We start from the raw sequence: 21,629 nt of genomic DNA, 5'->3' as shown, positions 1-21,629 counted from the left end.
TACGCAATCACTGGCCTTGGGAAGCATGTGTTAAAGGAAATGTAATGAACTGATTTTAATAATAATAATAAAAAAAGCCTCAGGAGGGCATTGATTGTTGCTAACTGATAATGTTGCCACTGCAAAGGCACTAAGTTTACTGACCTTGTTCATATCTTGCTGTGGACAGCTGAGCATCTTACGCAGTTCACCTAGCTTCGGTGAAAGAAAATGCGAGTTGAGAAATTGAGTTTATCCGTCCTCATACGGAATTCAGCTGACTGTCTATATATCATTCTCAGGAAAGAAACATATGTCGTGCTGTTGACCTGATGTACTCCACACCTTTCTTCAAATGCACTTCACGTATGATGCGCATTTTATGTGTGCACCGATGAATGCAGCTTTACCGGCTTAAGAAAGTGGAAAGACGCACGTGTGATACTTCAGCTTTACATGATACTCGCAATCTTATCTTTTGGAAGCCTGTTCTCATCATCCAACTGAATTCTTTCAGGTCATATAAGCTCCTGAGATATGATTTTATTGAGCAGTTGTATGTGCTACCTATTATTTGACAGCAGTGCATCATCATCATCATCATCATCAGCCTGGTTACGCCCACTGCAGGGCAAAGGCCTCTCCCATACTTCTCCAACAACCCCGGTCATGTACTAATTGTGGCCATGCCGTCCCTGCAAACTTCTTAATCTCATCCGCCCACCTAACTTTCTGCCGCCCCCTGCTACGCTTCCCTTCCCTTGGGATCCAGTCTGTAACCCTTAATGACCGTCGGTTATCTTCCCTCCTCATCACATGTCCTGCCATGCCCATTTCTTTTTCTTGATTTCAACTAAGATGTCATTAACTCGCGTTTGTTCCCTCACCCAATCTGCTCTTTTCTTATCCCTTAACGTTACACCTATCATTCTTCTTTCCATAGCTCGTTGTGTCGTCCTCAATTTGAGTAGAACCCTTTTCGTAAGCCTCCAGGTTTCTGCCCCGTAGGTGAGTACTGGTAAGACACAGCTATTATATACTTTTCTCTTCAGGCATAACGGCAACCTGCTGTTCATGATTTGGGAATGCCTGCCAAACGCACTCCAGCCCATTCTTATTCTTCTGATTATTTCCGTCTCATGATCCGGATCCGCTGTCACTACCTGCCCTAAGTAGATGTATTCCCTTACGACTTCCAGTGCCTCGCTGCCTATTGTAAATTGCTGTTCTCTCCCGAGACTGTTAAGCATTACTTTAGTTTTCTGCATATTAATTTTTAGACCCACTCTTCTGCTTTGCCTCTCCAGGTCAGTGAGCATGCATTGCAATTGGTCCCCTGAGTTATTAAGCAAGGCAATATCATCAGCGAATCGCAAGTTACTAAGGTATTCTCCATTAACTTTTATCCCCAATTCTTCCCAATCCAGGTCTCTGAATACCTCCTGTAAACACGCTGTGAATAGCATTGGAGATATCGTATCTCCCTGCCTGACGCCTTTCTTTATTGGGATTTTGTTGCTTGCTTTATGGAGGACTACGGTGGCTGTGGAGCCGCTATAGATATCTTCCAGTATTTTTACATATGGCTCATCTACACCCTGATTCCGTAATGCCTCCATGACTGCTGAGGTTTCGACTGAATCAAACGCTTTCTCGTAATCAATGAAAGCTATATATAAGGGTTGGTTATATTCTGCACATTTCTCTATCACTTGATTGATAGTGTGAATATGGTCTATTGTTGAGTAGCCTTTACGGAATCCTGCCTGGTCCTTTGGTTGACAGAAGTCTAAGGTGTTCCTGATTCTATTTGCAATTACCTTAGTAAATACTTTGTAGGCAACGGACAGTAAGCTGATCGGTCTATAATTTTTCAAGTCTTTGGCGTCCCCTTTCTTATGGATTAGGATTATGTTAGCGTTCTTCCAAGATTCCGGTACGCTCGAGGTCATGAGGCATTGCGTATACAGGGTCGCCAGTTTCTCTAGAACAATCTGTCCACCATCCTTGAACAAATCTGCTGTTACCTGATCCTCCCCAGCTGCCTTCCCCCTTTGCATATCTCCTAAGGCTTTCTTTACTTCTTCCGGCGTTACCTTCGGGATTTCGAATTCCTCTAGACTATTTTCTCTTCCATTATCGTCGTGGGTGCCACTGGTACTGTATAAATCTCTATAGAACTCCTCAGCCACTTGAACTATCTCATCCATATTAGTAATGATATTGCCGGCTTTGTCTCTTAACACATACATCTGATTCTTGCCAATTCCTCGTTTCTTCTTCACTGCTTTTAGGCTTCCTCCGCTCCTGAGAGCGTGTTCAATTCTATCCATATTATACTTCCTTATGTCAGCTGTCTTACGCTTGTTGATTAACTTCGAAAGTTCAGCCAGTTCTATTCTAGCTGTAGGGTTAGATGCTTTCATACATTGGCGTTTCTTGATCAGATCTTTCGTCTCCTGCGATAGTTTGCTGGTATCCTGCCTAACGGAGTTACCACCGACTTCCATTGCACATTCCTTAATGATGCCCACAAGATTGTCGTTCATTGCTTCAACACTAAGGTCCTCTTCCTGAGTTAAAGCTGAATACCTGTTCTGTAGCTTGATCTGGAATTCCTCTATTTTCCCTCTTACTGCTAACTCATTGATCGGCTTCTTATGTACCAGTTTCTTCCGTTCCCTTCTCAGGTCTAGGCTAATTCGAGTTCTTACCATCCTGTGGTCACTGCAGCGCACCTTGCCGAGCACGTCCACATCTTGTATGATGCCAGGGTTAGCACAGAGTATGAAGTCTATTTCATTTCTAGTCTCGCCGTTCGGGCTCCTCCACGTCCACTTTCGGCTATCCCGCTTGCGGAAGAAGGTATTCATTATCCTCATATTATTATTTTCCGCAAACTCTACTAATAACTCTCCCCTGCTATTCCTAGTGCCTATGCCATATTCCCCCACTGCCTTGTCTCCAGCCTGCTTCTTGCCTACCTTGGCATTAAAGTCGCCCATTAGTATAGTGTATTTAGTTTTCACTCTCCCCACCGCCGATTCCACGTCTTCATAGAAGCTTTCGACTTCCTGGTCATCATGACTGGATGTAGGGGCGTAGACCTGTACAATCTTCATTTTGTACCTCTTATTAAGTTTCACAACAAGACCTGCCACCCTCTCGTTAATGCTATAGAATTCCTGTATGTTACCAGCTATATTCTTATTAATCAGGAATCCGACTCCTAGTTCTCTTCTATCCGCTAAGCCCCGGTAGCACAGGACGTGCCCGCTATTTAGCACTGTATATGCTTCATTGTATATGCAGTGCATCATATGTTCATAAAGGCTGAATGCACTTTAATCACTGCAGCAACCTGCTGCATTGAGCATACAGCATGTCAATGAGCTGCTTATCACGAGGTCATTGCATCCTGGCTATAGCGGTCACATTCTAGTTGGGGCAGGAAAAAAAAAGGAAAGCTTAATTTTGTTGTCGAAGAACTGCAGATATTTTGAATCAGTTCAGAGGCCCCCACTCAGTGTTCCTTGTAGACCGAAGTGCAGCGATTCATTCTTAAACCTCATCAGGAGGTTGTTGAATGTCAACAGAATTGCATTTGCTGGTTTTACTTTTCACACAATTGCACATTCCTTTTGTTTCCTTGTAACATGCATTTTTATTGTGTTGACATCATGATTATATATGTGCAGCAAGGTATCGTAGTATACATATGCAAAAATATTTAATCTTACTTTAATGCATATAGTCATTTCCAGTCAGGAGCTTTTAAAAAGCCTACCTTGTTAAAGCTTCCTTAGCAGGAAGTTATGTTCCTGTTGATTCCTATTTTTTGACAGTGGTGCGTAAGCGTACTGCAACTAGAATTCAGTCATCTATCTGTCTTTTATTGTGCACTCAAGACGAGCTTGTGAGATACTGTTGTATAGACAAACATTTACATATACTGATGTATTCGTCAGGGTGCATCTCAAGTGTTGCAAACATTTTGTGATTGCGCAGGTCGGCATTGCTAAATGACTAACATGTGTATTAGGATGGCACATTCCATTGACAATGGCTCCAACTCTTCTGTACCCTTCGCAACATTTTGTTATACAGGTGCGTTTATGATGCTACAACATGAGATAAAACAATTTATATGAGAAGCATCACGAGCTCCTTACTGTTTAAGCATGAGGGGCGCTCAAGTCTATGCTGGGAGGAGCCTCTGCTATGCTACTAGTACATGCGTGTTGCTTTCATTTCTTTTATTGTGGTATTGTCGTGAGCATGAAAATGAGCCATGTTTTTCATTCATTGCGACATGCAGACTTGCTGTTTAGAAATCATTTGCACTGGGCTGTATCCTTTACTCATGTGTCTGCACACTGTTTCAAAAACCTTACCAGCATCACTCAGATGAGTGTCATTGCATTTCCTTGTGGAAATGCATAATGTAGTGTGAGGTTTCCTGGTTAGCTTTAGATAGGCACGCCTATTAACCCTATGGCCACCTATTACCTAGAGCACGCCTGTTAACCCTAGGGACAGTGGGGAACATGCATTCTGACTTGTAGTTAACTTCTTTGGAGTGAATCTTTTGGCACTCAGTTCACTGCACTTAACTGAGATTGTGCATTTCATTTGAGGACTAGTCTTGGTGCAACACGTCCATCTTCTGATGCCTGCAGTGTGTGTAACCCAAGACTAAGGAGCATTTATATTGTTCATTATTACACTTAGAGAAGACAGTGTTGACGCATTTAAAAATGTTAACTTGCAATCACTGCACCACTCTTATTCCTGGCAATTCCTCTAGTGTAGCTTTTTTTTGTTCTAGTTTGATAATTGATGCTTGTTGTCAGTGTTCAATTTTGAAACCGAAAGGGTCTTTGAATAAAACTCATTTATGATATTCAGTTAGCTTCTGAGGTGTGGTATATTTGCCTGGCAACACAATAGTTGACAAAATTGTGCTTGCATGATGCAGAAAGATAACAGGGGGGTAAGTCGTCAAGTCGCCTTGCTGATGGTGGCTCTGTATGCCTTTGCTTATGAGTGTGCAGCAGTGACCTCAGTAAACATTAACCATTTAAAGGGGGCAATCTACACATGCCATAATAACACTCCAGAAGACTCAGGTTTAACATAGATAACACTCATGGACTGGCGTGAGAAATACTATTCAGAAAACTATGTGTCATCCAGCAGCAGCATATAATGAATGGCAAACAACTTTTCTGCTCTAGCTTCAGTAATGACGTTGGCAACTGAACCTTTACATGTATGTGGGAATTTAAGGTTTTGCATTAAGGTTGTCCAAGATGCTGCAGGAAGCCATATAAGATAGTTAATTGCAATGCTGTGTAATAGTTCATGTCATAAGTCATGGCACTACATGACAGGGAGTGGCAGTGCTCAATCCTCATTGCGTGACATTCTCGAGAGACTTGAAAATCTGAGAGAAGGCTCTGGTGTGGGATGTGAAGCATTGCAGGAGAAAGACAGTCCATAGGCCAGGATTTTAAATGATTTGCATGTTTGTCATCATCCATGACAACCAACAAAGCATTGCATGGTTAGGCTTAAAAGGTAACTTTGGTAATATTTTAAAGTGTATGAATCTGAACTAAATTTGTGTCTACTATATTTTTAAGCACCTCGGTCACATACCAAATGACGTGACTGACAGTTGTGTATAGCTTTCCTGTAATTTAATCTTGAAGTCTTGCCGGCAGTCCCAGAGAACCCAGAACGTTGAGAGCCAGTGTGGCTCTTCGTCATGCCTTCCTAAATCAGGCGGTACCCATGGCATGCTGAAAACCTATTGAGGTCGTGGTTTGGTATTTGCATCATTACCCGCCATCAAGTGCACATATAATCTGCATAGGTCTGTTCAGGAATAGTAATAAGAAAATTAGGCAATTATGATATCTGCTGTGCGTTGTCAAGATTCTTATACAGTAGTGCTATGTAGTACTATACTGATGTAGCAACCTACCTTAAAGGTTTTGGCAACAGCATTACCTTTGTAAAACAATGTTTGTTATTATTTTAGAGCGAAGATTTCTTTCGCCTCTCCCTTCAACTTTTCCACCGCTGCTGCTGTCTGATACACCGTGTGGGGGCGGGGGGGCTGTTTCTATGCATCGCCACAATGTTGTAATTATGCATGAGCCCCGCCAAATCACTGCAGAAGCTGCAGCACGTACCTTTGTATTCGCACACAACAGTCGAGAAGGCGTGTGGACGAATGGCTGGGAGGAGGTAGGGAGAGGAGGCAGAGAATGGACAGAACTGACACAGTCATGAAACAAGGGAACAGCCTTGCCATTCGCTTGCGACAGCTCACATATATAGGAGGAGCGCGAAAGGACACCAGTGTGGAGCGTGCCTCGTTTGGAGTCCCTTCACTTAAGAAAAAAAAAAGAATGCTACCACCATAACATAGGCGTGGCAAGAGTTGCAGACAAACTACATAAATGTATATTCAATGCACGATACGACGAAGTGCGGTATGTTTCTGCTATTTATGAAAGAACTTGCAGGTTCTCCCGACAGGCAAAGCATTAATTGCCATATTGGTACGAAGGTTAGTCGTTTTATCAGCTGCATAAACTGCTGTAAGAATTTCCTTACTATATAACTAAATTAATAAGCAAGTTGTCGCGCGCGCACAGGCAAACACAAACACATCTCGCTCGATGGCTGCGTACACTCACTGTTGGAACGCTGGCGTGATGAGCGGCAGCAGCGGCGAGCGAATTCCCTTTCGTGTTGCCTCTCGCCTCAACGCGAACTAGGCGCGCGAGAAAGCGTGCACGACGCCGTCAGCTATGTCCGGCCGGCTAGCCTTCGAAGCCAGCGCAGATTGCCTCCCAAAGACAGGATGCGCGCGGCCGCACTCAGCCACCGCAGCTGGAGTAGAAGAGGAGATGCGCACCTACCCCCCTCCCCCTTCTTAGCACATCTTCTCTCCCCCTTGAAGACGGCGCGCACAGTCCCCTGTGAATACCTATGAATTCCTTTGCGGTCGCGAGAAAACACTACTTCTCGGCTCGTCCTCGCAAGTTTTCGCTCGCACCTACAGCACGTCTCGCGGCCGCGATGTTATCTCACGTAGACTTTATACTGAGCATCACGGCGACGCCGGCAGAAATTTGCCTGGACTGTCCATACAATTGCTATCGCAGTAAAATAAACATCGTGCACATTTGTTTAGTGCACAACTGGGACAACTGACGTTGGACGTGCAGTCGCAAAGGCGTACCAAGGCACCGCCGCGCAGTGGCGTAGCTAGGTCGTCTGGCACCCGGGGCCCATAGGTCTTCTGTCACCCCCCCCCCCCCGGGTGTAGCCGGCGGAAAGAGGGGTGTCTTCTGACGTATATGACACTCCCCCCCCCCCCCACTGGCCCCTTGCACCCCGGCCCCCCCTGTTGCTACGCCACTGCCGCCGCGTCAAGACGGCTCTACACAAGCGGCCGCCACGTAAATCAACGCTCCATGCCCGTCGCAGTAGCTTAATGGCTATGGCAATGCTTGAGGTCGTGGGTTCGATCACAACGAGCGGCCGCTGCATCTCGACGGGGGCGAAATGCAAAAACGCTCGTGTAATGAAAAAAAATGCAGTTTCGCCCGAAAGGCATTGATTGCGATAGCACATTAGTAGGCAGCTATGCAAAGGATAGTAGATTTATCGGCCGTTTAAACTTGTAAATATTCGCCTAACAAATTAACAAGCACGGTGTTACGCGTGAATAAGCAAACACGAACACATCTCACTCGATGACTGCGGAAACTCGCTGTCAAAGCGCTGGAGTGACGAAGTACGGCAGCAGCAGCGAGCGAATTGACCGAGCTGCATCTCGCTTCAACGCGAACTAGGAAGACGCTGCTTGCGCGCGACGGCGTAAGACGTGTGGTGTGTCGGCTCCGTCGATTTTTGGCTGGAGTCACGGCTCAATCCTCTGCACCCCAGCAAGACCGACGTCAATCGATCGACGCAGCAAACCGTCTGGACCACGTGGATACTAATGTTCACCAGGTGGGACCACTTTTGAAGATTTTACGACCGAATTACACCCGCCTACGTGGGCGACGCCGTTAGGCCACACGGCGACGCCGACTCCCGGCCGCGTGGAACCGGCCTCCCGAGGTAAAATGGCGGCTGCCGCGTCATTCCTGAGGGGTTACGATCCCGACGCCATGGCCTGGACGACGGTTTCAACATCAGAAGATCACAACTCCGCTCCTATTCCGACATTTCGGCACCAATCTCTCAATGAAGCGGTCGCGCGTCGCTCGCTCGTTCAAGCCAAGACGGCGGCGTCCATCGCCGCTTCAGCCTCCGGCACACCGGCCGGCAAGACGCAGCCTCCCGCTTCGCGCGCTGCGGGAAGCAAACGCAAGGCCCTTACCAAATGGAAGCCTCGGCCATTTCCAAAACCGGGCCCTGATGACTTCGTGGTCGTGCTCAAGCCACGCGAACATGTGTCGCTGCATCAAGCCTTCTCGGAGAACCGCTACGGTGCCGCCATTACGACCTACCTCGGGCCTGAGGTGGCAAGGTCTGTTACGGTTCTGCCGTCCCGTGAACAAAACCTGATATTGATCCACACCCCGAACCCGGCAGCGGCAGATCGGCTCCTCGGGGACTTCTCAATCAACACCGACCGTGGGCCGATTCCGCTCCACGGATACCTTAGGCAAGACGGAGGCGATATCTGCCACGGCGTCATCGCCGTCAGCAACTCTGACACCACTGAATCGCTTCGAGAGCAAGTGCAATGGAGAGCAGGCACCATTGTCGAGGTGAGGAAATTCGGCTCCTCTAACAAAGCTCGGGTAACCTTCGCCGGGAGGGAGAAACCGCGTTTTGTGCACTATGAGAACATGCTCATCCCAGTGCAAACCTACTACCGGACAATCCCGGCCTGCGGCCTGTGTGGGGCTGTCGGCCACCGAGCGGATGCTTGTCCCAACACGCAGCAGAACACGTGCGGACTCTGCGGGCAACAAGCCCCGCTTGTGGAGGGGGTGCGGGCCCCTCACGAGTGTGTTCCACGGTGCTCTGTTTGTGGCGGCGGACACGCCACAAACTCACGTGAGTGTGTGGCAAAATTCCGCACACACAAGATGGCCGCCCCGAAGGGCGGGACAAAGAGGAAAATGGCGGCCAAGAACAAGAGCCGCCATCTTGGCCTCCCCGGTGAGTCACCGAGCCGGGACGACAGCAACACCGAGAAGCCGGCACCGAGAAGCTCTACCGGAGGAGCCGGCAAGCGACCGCCGACGCAGCCGCCACCACACGGCGACACTGGAAAACTGTCGACGTCGCCACCACGAGGCGAGGCCAGGGCCTGGGCCAACGCCGTGAAACACGGAACGCAGGTGAGCGGTACGGGCAGGGCTGCCTCCTCTTCCCCTACCTCCTCCCCCCCTGCGGCACGCAGTGCCGAGCAAGCCAAGATTGCAGCTCTCGAGGGCCAAATTGAGATGCTGCTAAAAAAAATTACGCTCCTGGAATCGCAGTCAAAACAGCCTACCACTCCCCCCTCTACACCCGCAACTGAGGCTATGGAGAGTGAGCCCGCGGCACCGAATGCAGCACTGAGCGTGGAAGCTGCACTTGAGGCCCGTCTAGAGGCCCGCATAGATGCCCGTTTCAACACCCTAGAAAGTCAAATTTCCGCGGCAATCACCCCCGCCATCGCCAAAATAACTGAAAGCATACCGACAATCGTCGCACAGCACATCGCTCAATCCTCGCGTGGCGTCCGACGAACCGGCGGTCTTATAAAAGACGTGTCTGGCCGCTGTCCGAAAACGTCGCGACGCACCATTGAAATTGAAGTAGAAGACAATGACAGCTGCTCGCTCTCCGGACTGGAGGATGCTCCCCTCCCCGCGAGTGCTGGCTCCGGAGCAGCGTCCCTTCAATCGGTCTTTCCCTTCAATGACCATGGCGGACAGCCCTCAAATTAAGCGTTCTCACATTACCAATTCGGCCACCCCCATCCAAATTACCCAATGGAACTGCCGGGGATTCCGCTCCCGCGCCAAGCGGGCGGACCTCCGGCTTTTCCTGTCAACATTCGCTTCACTCCCCGCGGTGGTTGCCCTCCAGGAGCCAGGGAGCGGCGCCACCCTTACAAATTATACCACGTTCCAGCAGGACTCCTCTTCCTGTATCTGCGTGCACAAAAATTATACAGCCAATCAGGTTGATTTGGAACTCAATACTGATTATTCCTATGTGATGGTCACCCTTCTCCCGCTTAAGAAACAAAACGCACCATTACATATACTCAACATCTATTGTTCTCCCAAGCTCAAAAATGTAACTTTCGCAGCCCTCTTCAGTCGCTGCCTGAAGGCTGCGGGCAGGGACCCCCTGGTGATCGTGGGCGATTTCAACGCTCACAGCACACTCTGGGGGTACATGCGTGAAGAAAAGCGCGGGCGCAAGCTAGCGGAACTTGCGTCCACGCTGGGCCTGACTCTTCACACCGACCCTGCACATCCAACGCGGGTGGGTAACTCCGTGACTCGGGACACGTGTCCGGACCTTACCTTCACCAAAAACATTAGACACGCAGAATGGGCCAACACCGAGGAAACCCTCGGCAGTGACCACTGCATACTCAACACAACCGTCAGAAGCAAACCATTGGCAAGATCCCACGCCCAAGCCCGCCTACCCGACTGGACCAAGTTCCGGCAAAACTACACTAATTCGGCCCCTATCCACGAACAAGGTTACCACGCGTGGTCGCAAGAATTGGTTGCGCACCTTCGTTCGGCGGAAACTCAAGTTCAACTATCGGAGGCCACGCCGGAGGTCGACAACCACCTCCTGCACCTATGGGAGGCGCGGCACAGCCTCGTCCGTAGGTGGCGCCGCCAAAAACACAATCGGAGGCTCAAAATTCGCATCGCCGAGCTCACCCAACGAGCGGCAGAGTACGCGGCCCAGCTCGCAGACTCGAATTGGGTGGACCGATGCAACACGGCCGCTAGACAAATGTCTAGCCGGAGCACCTGGCGTCTCTTTCGCGCCTTGATCGATCCGACTCAAACCAGAGCCGAGACACAAAAACATCTCCAACGGGCTATCCATAGCTTCGACGGAGACATCTCAAAATTAGCATGCAAACTACGCGATCAATACCTTTGTATACAACAGGACCCCCGAGGGCCAGCGTACTCGTATGCAGGTTCCGAGAACGCGGAGCTGGACCAACCGTTCCAGCTCCACGACCTGAAGGCGGCCCTCACTAAAATGAAGCGAGGAACGGCGCCGGGAAGAGAAAATAACAGTGAAACTACTTGCCAACCTTCCCGACCCGGCCTACGAGGCGCTCCTCGCATACATAAACTCAATCTGGCTTGGTGAGGCAATCCTCCCAATCGAATGGAAGACCGCCCTGGTCACTTTCATTCCGAAAGCCGGCAAAGCCATAACCACGGACAACCTCCGCCCAATCTCCCTCACGTCTTGTGCGGGAAAGCTGATGGAGACTATGGTGCGAGATAGGCTGTCCGAGTATCTGGAAAACCAAAACGTTTTCGCAGACACCATGTTCGGGTTCCGCCCGCACCGGTCCGCGCAAGATGTTCTGCTTCAACTAGACCGCGAAATTCTAAATCCCGTCGAATACCCCCTCAATGACAAGGCAGTACTCGCCCTCGATTTGAAGGGGGCTTTCGACAATGTCACACACGACATAATTCTGACACACCTCTCCCAAACCAACTGTGGACACAACACGTTTCAGTACGTTAAACAATTTCTCTCCGAGCGGCAATCGTACATCCGGATACAAGATGAAGAACACGGCCCCTACCAATTAGGCACCAGAGGTACCCCGCAGGGCGCGGTCCTCTCACCCCTACTATTCAATTTGGCAATGCTGAAACTTCCGGCTCAGCTGGAGAATGTAGAAGGCATACAGCACGCGCTGTATGCCGACGACATCACCATCTGGGCTAAACATGGATCGATAGGAGACATTGAAGCCAACCTGCAGCAAGCGGCGGAGATCGTGGATGCCTACGCCCGCCGCTGCGGCCTTCAATGCTCCCCGGCCAAATCGCAATTTGTGCACATTCGCCCCTCGCCGAAGTGCACTACCAAAATCGAACTGTCCCTACCAAATGGGCCCATCACAGAATACGATCAGATCAGAGTACTGGGTCTCTTTATTGATAAACACCGCCGAGTCGACACAACACTGGCCAAACTGCGCAAGGTGGGGGACCAGGTGGGCCGCATGGTTCGCCGGGTTTCCAATAAACGCGGGGGGTTACGGTGCAAAGACGCTTTGCGGCTGGCGCATGCATTCGTAACCAGTCGAGTGTTGTACTCGACTCCTTACCTCCACCTTCGCAGGTGTGACGAGAACGCCCTCGAGGTGATTCTCCGTAAAATTTACAAGCGTGCTCTCGACCTCCCGATCAACACATCCAACCAGCGCCTCCTCGGCCTGGGAATGGTCAACACCTTCGCGTAACTCCGAGAAGCACACTTGACAAACCACTACACAAGACTCTCAAAGACGCCGTCGGGTCGCCGCCTTCTTGCCCGACTACACATCCACCATCCAACACTGACGGAGGAGCGCGTGCGAGTCCCGGAAATCTGGAGATACGCCCTGCACGTGCGCCCTCTTCCGGCCAACATGACACGAGACGACCATAGTGGCCGGCGCCTCGCGCGCGCGGAAGCGTTGGCACGTCACTATGGGAACAAGCACGGAGTATTCTACGTGGACGCCTCCGGCCCACACCATGGGGGTTGGTTTACGGCCGCAGTCGTCCACCAAAACACCGCGGTAAACGGCCTTACGTTCAAAGCACAAGACATAACACATGCGGAAGAGGTGGCCATCGCGCTCGCCGCCGCAGATCAGGACTCGCGCGTCATTATTAGCGACTCACGAGGGGCCTGCAGGAACATTGAAAGGGGCTTTATTCCCTATTTGGCGTACCGCTTACTTCAAGGCAGCAATTATCTCGGGGTCCCCGCGCCCCGCACGATAGTATGGACTCCCGCGCACGAGGGTCTCGAGGGCAACGAAGCGGCCGACGCCGCTGCCCGCGCGCTCACTCTCCGGGCATCGCCTTCGCCTCCCGTCGCTGCGGACTCCGACCCCAATCCGGTATTTACCTTCAAGGAAATCACCCAACACTACCAATATGGCCATGCAATCTTTCCTAAGCCCTGTAAGGGCCTCACGAAGGCGGATGAGCGTTTACTCCTTCGCCTCTATACTAAAACACTGTTGTGCCCGGCAATCCAAAAACATTTCGACCCTGCGTGCACAGGGAAGTGCCCGCACTGTGAGGAAAAATCTTCGGACATTTTCCACATGGTGTGGGCATGCCAATCAACCCCTCACCTTCCCCCTATACCCAACCCTACCCGGGAGGACTGGGAGGCGGCCCTGCTCGGCTGCTCCGACCTGGCGAGCCAGAAGGCCTTGGTCGGCCGTGCCCGAGCCGCGGCTACAGCTAATGGGTTCCTGTAATGAGGTGCCCACCTAGTTTCTATAAGGAACGGCCCCTTAAGGACTGCTCCACACTCTCCCTCTAAATACTTCAAACAATAAAGTTTTTCAGTCAGTCAGTCAGTCAACGCGAACTAAGCGGCGAAAACAGCGCACACGAAGCTATCAGCACTCCGTGCACTTTGCCCATCGCACATCGCTTTCAATGTTGGGGGCAAGGAGCTATGGAGTCGCCATCTGCCAGAAGCGCCTCCCTTGCGTAGTATGATGGATCACGCGGCGCGCTCCTCATAGGTTTCGCTTACAAAGCGCCACGCGGCAGCCCTCCTGGACATATATGTAGGTGTTCTCAAAACGAAGAAAGTTTTTGACTGTCTATATAATAATGCTGGGCAAACTGAAAGCACAGAATCGTTTACAGACGCTATCTCTTTACTGAATACATACAGTGAACGCCACTGCGCGCGGTCGCCGCGATGGAGTCTCCCGAACCGGCTTCTTGCGTGAAAGGTAGCCAAACGCTGAAAGTAAACTATGTGAAATATGTTCTTATAGTGGGCTGTGTGTATAACCAAATGGGGCATACCAGAGTGAAGCCTCAATCCAGCGATCGCACGGGTTCGCAGCGACCGACTGCGCGTCTGCATGCATGTCCGCGCACAATGGTTTGCTCTCTCTGTGAGCGCGTTTTCGCACCGTGCCGTGAGCTTTATGCCGCAGCATATGAGCATTCGACAGTACACTAGCAACCACTGTTGCGTGGACGCTATCAGAGCTGTTCAAAAATAATTCCATTATAAGGACTTCGTCGCCTACGGCGACTGTGATGTGCCGTCGCGACGGTTCAATCTTTTTTTGTCTTCTAAATTCTTGGACTTTCAATATTATTTCTCAAGTTGCGTCGCACTGTATGTTTATCGGTCTTCTCAGCGTGCGATTTCACTCTGCTTCTTTTTCGTAATCCAGTGCATTAATTCATAAAACAAACATGACCATACGCCATACCATTTTTTTATAATGCGCTTCTTACCACTCCCTTTCCATTCCAGTGAACTTGCCAGAATCTAGTATGAACAATTTCACAGACCTAATAAAGGGTCATGAGATTAGCCGGACAGCGGGCGCGGGCGAGCGTCTCAGTGCACGTTTTCTGCTACTCGCCGAACATCGCGCAGTCCCGGCGCCATAGCAGAAATCTTTCTCGCGTCTGTGCTTGCTGCATACCCAAGTTGTAGCCGATGGCTGTCTGCCGGTTCTAAGTTTCGCCAGCCAAGCTTCACGCAGCTCCTTGCCCTGCGGCAACGTCTAAATGAGGCTGAAACCGGGCTCCGTTGCGTACGTCCGGCACTGCGGCACCGAGCAGTAGCCTACCATGCTGCACGCCTCCAAAGGCAGCCACTACCCATTATAGTGCTTTCAAATGCTGTCAAGCAGATACCGAGGGGGGGGGGGAGAATTTCACCCTTAATCAGAACCGCGGCGCAGGTGGAACTTTAAACATTTGTTTTCAGCTCGCTTCGGCGCTTCCGAAGCAGCCAACGCGGCCGCTGTGTCCACGTGATTCCTCATGCCGCGTCACGCCGACGGTGGCGCCAGGTATTCTAGTGGTGGAGCTCGCCCCCAATAGGGCCCGCGCGGCCGCGCCATACGCAGCAGCAGCCGGAATAGAACGTCCCCCTCACTTCCATTCTTTCCACCCGGTGCCTGAACGCGACAGTAGACGGCACGCTTCCTCCCCACTTTCCTCCCCACTTTCCTCCCTTGCGCGTGCGAAATTGAGGTTAATACGCCATCGTCGAGGTCACTTTCGCACGGTTTCACTCGTACATACAGCATACGGCGCGCGGCGACTATACCTTCGCCCTTGGACTTTACACGGAACATCATGGCGACGACGACCGCGGAAATGTGCCTGGAGTGCCCATATAATTCCTATCGGAATGAAACGCCCGCAACGTCGGCTCCAGTGGGCGCCTGGTTGTGGAAAAAACGACTATTCTTGCTACTGTTGGATGAAATAAAGAAAGGAGGGAATTCTGCTGGCCGCAGCAATGAAGGCTTAGACTTGAAGAACGGCCAGGAGTAAGATGTCAGAAATTTGCAGGCTCGCCACTTCGCCAGCCAGTGTGGAGTGTTGCGGCTCGAGGTGGCGTTTGGGCCAGGAATCCGCCCGGCACATTGATCTGTACGTTCGGTAGTAGGAATGAAGGAAAGAGGATTTAGTTTATTTACACTGGCTCCAAATACGGAATCCCACTCCATGTTGGAGGAGCATATTAAATGATTGAGTTCACATCAGGACACGTCAGCACCTCTCCTCACTAAAGATCTCCGCTTTTCAAACAGTCGTCTTCCCTAGGAGACTAGGCTAGGGAATCTGATGACTGTATCTCGGCCAATCACAATCGTCGACTCTGTCGCAATAACCCTCCCATGATGTCGCACCGTTCCGCCGGACTCCGCCTCCTATCTTTGATGGCGCAAGTGCGTAGCAGTCTGAGACGCCGAGGTCGAAGCCGTTCCCATGGTAGCCTTCGACTTTGGCCTGTTTCATCAATTACTTCAGCCTTTCAGGTTCAAGTAGTGTTCTTTGCGGTAGTTGTTATTTCGAAGTGAGCTCCTTTGTTTGTGTCTCACGGTCTATTTTGGGCCCTGCGTCGTCTGGGCGCGCGCTGATGAAAGTACTGCCTCGTGGAAAATGTCTAAGAATTGCTCATCGCCGTATTGAAATATAACAGGAGGCGCTTTTGAAGTGGACATACCACTGGCCTTCGCATTCCCCACCCTCCAAGGTGCGCATGCACTTGTGGCAAGTACAGATCTGGGAGACACTCCCGCGTCTTCCTTCGCGAAACACCTCAGCAAATGAGCGGGGAAAAAAATCACCGATGATTACGACACCCTCTAATGCTGAAATTGAGCGCAGCTACGTATATACGTGTTTTCATTTCGCTTGTCGATATTTTGTATTATGGTTATATAGGTACACGGTTTATATTGGGAAGAAAACGTTGCGAGTAGCGTAGCTGGCGCGGACACTCTGTCCCGTGCGGTACATTGCAAACGGAGCGAAGTGTTGCGCGACTGCCTCGCTAATCGGGAGATCGCGAGAGGCAGTGCGTGGGTGAAGCGTGGGCGCGATTCACAGCAGCTGCCGCAGACAGACCTCCGCTCATGCAGCGCTTCTTTTTTCCATGCAGGCGACGCGCTTATTGCCGCGCGACGTACGTGGAAACTGTCCCAAGTGATCGAGTCCCACGAAGTCAAAGGGAGATTGAGGAGGAGGGATTATTTGCGTGGGGACCGGTGAAATATTTGTTACGGCTTTTCGTGCTTGACAGAAAGTGCACGACGAAATGTCACGGGAGACATCATTGCGCACGCCTGGTCGCCAAAATGTTTCCTCGATGCGTGCCAGCCTCTTGTGGAGCCCGAGGCGACTGGCAATTTTACCGTCGTGAGACGTAAATAGAACCGATTGTTCCATGGCCACCGGCATGACGGGTAGGTACGACTCATTGTGACGATGTTGGTTACAAAAGGTGCCGTCTCGAACCACATACGAGACTAGAAGGCTTTCACGATGACGCGTGGGGGTGCGTACCTCACCGGGCAGTCGTCGGACGATGTCATCACTTTCTGCGTCTTGTGGCTGTACTGTGCGTAAGTGAAGGGCTACCAGGGCTTGTGAGGGGTCGCTTAGAGTCGCTGGGTTACGAGATAGGTAATTGGCACCTTGGCGTTGAGTGCTGCTGCGATGGATTATAATAAAGTTATGATCTTGCAACTTGACAGCCCACCTGGCGAACTTAGCGTTGTGGTCCTTTTTTTTGTTTGTTTGCAGCCAACGAAGGGCGACGTTGTCGGTAACCAAAGGGAACCTTTTACCATAAAAGTACCGGCGAAATTTTTCAACCGCCCTAACTACCGCCAAGCACTCAAGTTCGGAGGCATGGTACCGGATCTCCGGTTCACTGAGTTGGCGGCTGGCATGAACCGCCGGCGTCTCCTGCCCGTCCGGGCTGAGTTCTAGAAGAACAGCACCGCTCGCGTCGGTGTGAAGCCCAGTCTGTGCATTCTCGTCGTAGTGTGCGAGCGTCGTTAATGTCTGGAGGGCAGTCTGGATGTCACGGGAACACCGTCGCGGTCAGGACCCGATTTCCAGCGGGCGTCTTTAGCAGCCGGTTCAGAGGTGTCGCGCGAGAAGCAAAGTCAGGTTTAAAGCGGCGGAAATAGGAAGCAAATTCCATAAAACTTTTCAGCTGCTTTGCCGTGGTGGAAGGTGGAATACAATGGCTAGGAGCTTTGCGGGACCAGTGCTTACGCCTTTAGCACTGACCCCGTGACCCAAGCAGGTGACTTCGGAGAAACCGAAGAAGCACTTTGAAGGCTTAATGCGGAGGTGAGCTTCTCGGAGAGCCAGAAGACCATTTCCAAGCGTCTGAGGTGTTCAAGAAAAGTAGGGGCATACACAATAATGTCCTCCAAGTATACCAAAGCCATTGTCCATTTCAGATGTCAAAGTACGCTGTCGATTAGTCCCCGAAACGTACCAGGAGCGTTGGAGAGACCAAATGACAGGTGTTTAAACTGTCACGCCGGACGGACTGCAGTCCGTCCGGCGTTATAACGCGTCATCAAGACGAGACAGCGGTTGTACATCAGGTTTTGTCACATTGTTCAGGCATCGGTAGTCAACACAAAAGTGGGTCGTGCCGTCCTTCTCTACGATGACACGAGTGGACGACCATGGCGTAAACGAGAGGGACATAACACCACGCCGAAGCATGCCGTCCTGACAATTTCTGCGCGTTCGGACGCAGATACTCGATGCGGGTGGCGCCGTACAGGGACTAGAGAACCGGTATCGATCATGTGCCGCAGAACAGAAGTGTGACCGAGTTCATTCTGCGATATGGCCACACAGACACGTTATTTCCGCCGCAGCATTTGAATCTCGAACATCTGTGACAGAGTTACGTCGGTACCAAAGTTGAATTCGTCCCAGTCTAAGAAGGAAGCAGTTGGCGCCGAAGGTGCGGCAGGCTGCACTAGTGCACTAGTGGTGTCTGGAGGCAGGGGTAGGTCGCTGTCGGGAAGATTGAATAAAAATAGAGCAAAGGTGCTGCCTGAAGAGCGAAGCAGGGCACGTGGCATTGCAAGTTCTCCTCCATGTTTGCAACAAACCGCGCTTTGCAACAAACCGCGCTTTGCACCAGAATGTATGCGTTTTACGTTGATGCTACGCCGCAGCGCACAGACACCCAGGCAGCGGATGTATTTGCGGTTATCATAGTCACAGGTTGCAAAAATGGTGAGAATTCTCGAGCTTCAGGTCATGTCGCCCCATTTCGTTTAGCGCAAGGCCGGCAAGCTTGACGCGCAATGCCTCGTTGTTTATATATATGCCGAACTGCGAAGAAAATTTGAGCGCTAAGGTTTTGAATGTGCGGTACTTGTCGAGCACAGCCTGCACCATGTTCAGAGCCTTGGAAGTAAGCTGATGCACTTGCGCGTACGACAACCAAGATACAGCTTTATTGGAGGCTTTGGGGACGGCAGGAGGCGGTGTTGAAGTGAAAGAAGAGAGCTCAATGGCGTAATCAGCTTCGCTAAACTCTAGACGGACCCCACACGTGGTGCGCCAATCTCATCCTGAAGTTACTGGCGCACACAGGTTTCGGACGACTAGGAACCGCTGTTTAGCTGTTTGCTCGGAGCGCGCACACACTTAGCCAGATTTCGCCGAGGCTTTGTAGAGTGGCTTCATCAGCCAGGACGAGGTGGAGTCGATCAACTGTAACAGGATTCAACGAAACTCTCCCAGGCAAAATACTCAACTCGAGGAAGCTGAGGCCGCCCCTGTGTCCGCAAGTGCTTCAACCTGCTGAGACAGATCCCCAAGCTTCACCGGCGTAGTTGGAATCTCTGTGAAGGGGCCTAGTGAAAGAAGAGGGGCTTCAGACATATTACGCCGGGTGCTGCCCTCGGCGGCCCGCGTTGTAGTTACCCGAGGGAAATTCTGGAGCGGTAGCCGAGTTTGTCAAAGGCTCGAACGTTCGTGGGCAGTCACGAGCAAAATGGTCAGCGTCGCTGTATCGGTAGCACCTGGGAACTAGCGAAACATGACAGAGCCGTCCAGGAGGCGCAGCATGTCGGGCTATTGATGCGGGTTACAAGAAGGCTTGCTTGTCTGTATGCGCGGTAAGCTGATTGCGCTCTACTGTCCCTACCTCAAGGTTGATGGCAAGAGCAGATGACACGCCTGTCGGGCGAGCAAGTCGGACAAACCGCTGGATGTTGCTGCTACCGATGGCGTCAACAAAGGAGCGGCAATAAGGTCCATGGTAGTGGCAGGGCAGCCTGACAGGGCCTTTCGCGAACAAATTGATAAACTTCGTGCTTAGATTATTTTCGAGCTTACCAATTTTTGGATATTACGTTTTAAAAATTCAAGCCTTAAACCAAAATTTTGTTTCCAACAGTCACTATAATTTACCTTCCTCTCTCAAATGCAAGAAGTTTCATTAAAATCGGCGCAGTGGTTATCTCATAAAAGCGTGTCTGCGTTTAACATTTATTTGAATAGGCGGCACCGGAGTTGGGCTCGAGCTACAGCTTCCTCATCTAGGCCCTTGCGAGCAGAGACAGCGGCACCGCTACACCCTCTCTCTTTTAAAGCGAAGCTTTCTTTGCCTCTTCTCCCGACTTTCCGGGCGCTGCCGCTGCCGGGATGTAGTCTTGCCGCGCGTGTCGCTGGGTTTCTTGCAACACCATGAGACGGCGCTCGCCCCCGCACATCCTAGGGTGCCTGTGATGTCCTCCTCGCCCGCCGCTACGTACAGGGTGAAGACAACCGCGGCGTCGGCTTCCGCCATTATCGTGCCCACTCCGAGGGACGCATTGCCGGCGTGCGTGTGTATGACCGATTTGTGGGCAGCACATGGTCTTTATGTGGACAAAAATATTATGGAAAGGCATAATTACGTGTTCATAGTTAAGAAGGTTTTTGAGGATTCACAGTCAAGCAGCACTATTAGGTAAGCTGTCTCACTTGGTCATGTCGTGCTGTAGCCTGACATTGTTTTGAAGCACATTACGGACCGTTTGTCGGTGTGATAGTTTTGTGTGCCGTCCAACAGGAACTAGGTTACACGACATCCGCCGTCTTGTTCTACAGGTGGAAAATTACGCGCTTACTTAGGCATTCGTATATAACGGACGTTCGAATGTCGATGACCAAATTACTAGGCATTGATGTTTTTCAGGCAGCTTTGCGCAACAAAACTCTGCTGCTTGGAAACAAATACTTACGCAGAAATAGCAATAACATTCCTTCGGAAGATCTTGAGAGTAAAGATAAGTGGTCAATAAATGACGAATGAATATATGATTATTATCATGCAGTTGCGATCTAATTATATGTTTGTATTATATGTACTGGTCGTTTGTCACACGACTTCGGCTGCGCTCGTCGAACCAGAGCATAAACTGGGAAAATGAGCTTTTAATAAATTTAAACAGCGTAAATGACAATATTACTGCGCGGCTCAATTGGACAGGTAGAAAGAACGGTGGAAAATGAACGCACGAACAAAATGTTCATCTAAAAGAGTAACAAAAATGAAACATATATGTGTAAATTGTGCCAGTGCACATCAAGATACGATTGCGAAATTCACTGTAGGCTCACTCCTGCAGAAGTCTTGCTTGCGTGCCCGTTAGGTCCCATCGACGTGACTTGACGCAGGTACACGCGCAACCTCAATGTGGCGTAGTTTTAAATGAGCAGCCTTTCGACAGTTTGTTCGGTGGTATTGTTGCAGACGCATTCCTTCCCGCGAAAAGTTTTGCCCGCGTTCTAACTGCGCCTCGATAAGGCCTAGTCGAAACGCGGCAAGCGTTTACTTCCTGGCACGCGAGATGGGCATTGGCGGTTTTGGTGGCAGGAGCTCCTTCAAAGAGTGTCTGCACCCTGCACGAAGCGGCGGGCGAGGACATCGAAATACCCTACGCATCCCGGCCGGCGCCGCCGCGGCAGCGTTTCACAGTTTGTGCGTGTGGCCCGTGCTGTGCTTGCTTTCATATGCGACAAAAATGCAGCAGCTGGGCTGTGGAGGTCACGTGCTGGGCTGTGATAGTGCAACCACTA

General features: G+C 50.7%; 2 protein-coding genes across 2 annotated transcripts; both read left to right on the top strand.

The window, feature by feature from the left end:
• Positions 1-7,989: 7,989 nt before the first annotated feature.
• LOC142558377 (uncharacterized) lies at positions 7,990-12,481 on the top strand. Its single transcript, XM_075670521.1, has 3 exons — positions 7,990-9,879; positions 10,322-10,931; positions 12,361-12,481. Exons 1-3 carry the CDS (start codon positions 8,130-8,132, stop codon positions 12,479-12,481), a joined length of 2,481 nt encoding a protein of 826 aa, XP_075526636.1. The 5' UTR covers positions 7,990-8,129.
• A 126-nt stretch (positions 12,482-12,607) lies between these two features.
• Positions 12,608-13,498, top strand: LOC142558376 (uncharacterized). The gene has a single exon (XM_075670520.1). The coding sequence runs from the start codon at positions 12,650-12,652 to the stop codon at positions 13,496-13,498; it is 849 nt and encodes a 282-aa protein (XP_075526635.1). The 5' UTR covers positions 12,608-12,649.
• The last annotated feature ends 8,131 nt before the right edge of the window (positions 13,499-21,629 follow it).

Source organism: Dermacentor variabilis, chromosome 9 (assembly GCF_050947875.1).
Source record: "Dermacentor variabilis isolate Ectoservices chromosome 9, ASM5094787v1, whole genome shotgun sequence".
NCBI classification, from domain to species: domain Eukaryota; kingdom Metazoa; phylum Arthropoda; class Arachnida; order Ixodida; family Ixodidae; genus Dermacentor; species Dermacentor variabilis.
The sequence above is the reverse complement of the archived record's forward strand: the minus strand, read 5'-3'. Positions and strand labels throughout refer to the sequence as shown.

What these genes read in the sequence shown, in the direction of transcription:
- LOC142558377 (XM_075670521.1), top strand. Translation starts at nt 8,130, where the DNA reads ATGGCGGCTGCCGCGTCATTCCTGAGGGGTTACGATCCCGACGCCATG. An exon ending in GGATGCTCCCCTCCCCGCGA is followed by an intron (nt 9,880 to 10,321) that starts GTGCTGGCTCCG and finishes TAACTTTCGCAG; the next exon opens with CCCTCTTCAGTCGCTGCCTG. An exon ending in CTCACCCAACGAGCGGCAGA is followed by an intron (nt 10,932 to 12,360) that starts GTACGCGGCCCA and finishes CCACCTTCGCAG; the next exon opens with GTGTGACGAGAACGCCCTCG.
- LOC142558376 (XM_075670520.1), top strand. Translation starts at nt 12,650, where the DNA reads ATGACACGAGACGACCATAGTGGCCGGCGCCTCGCGCGCGCGGAAGCG.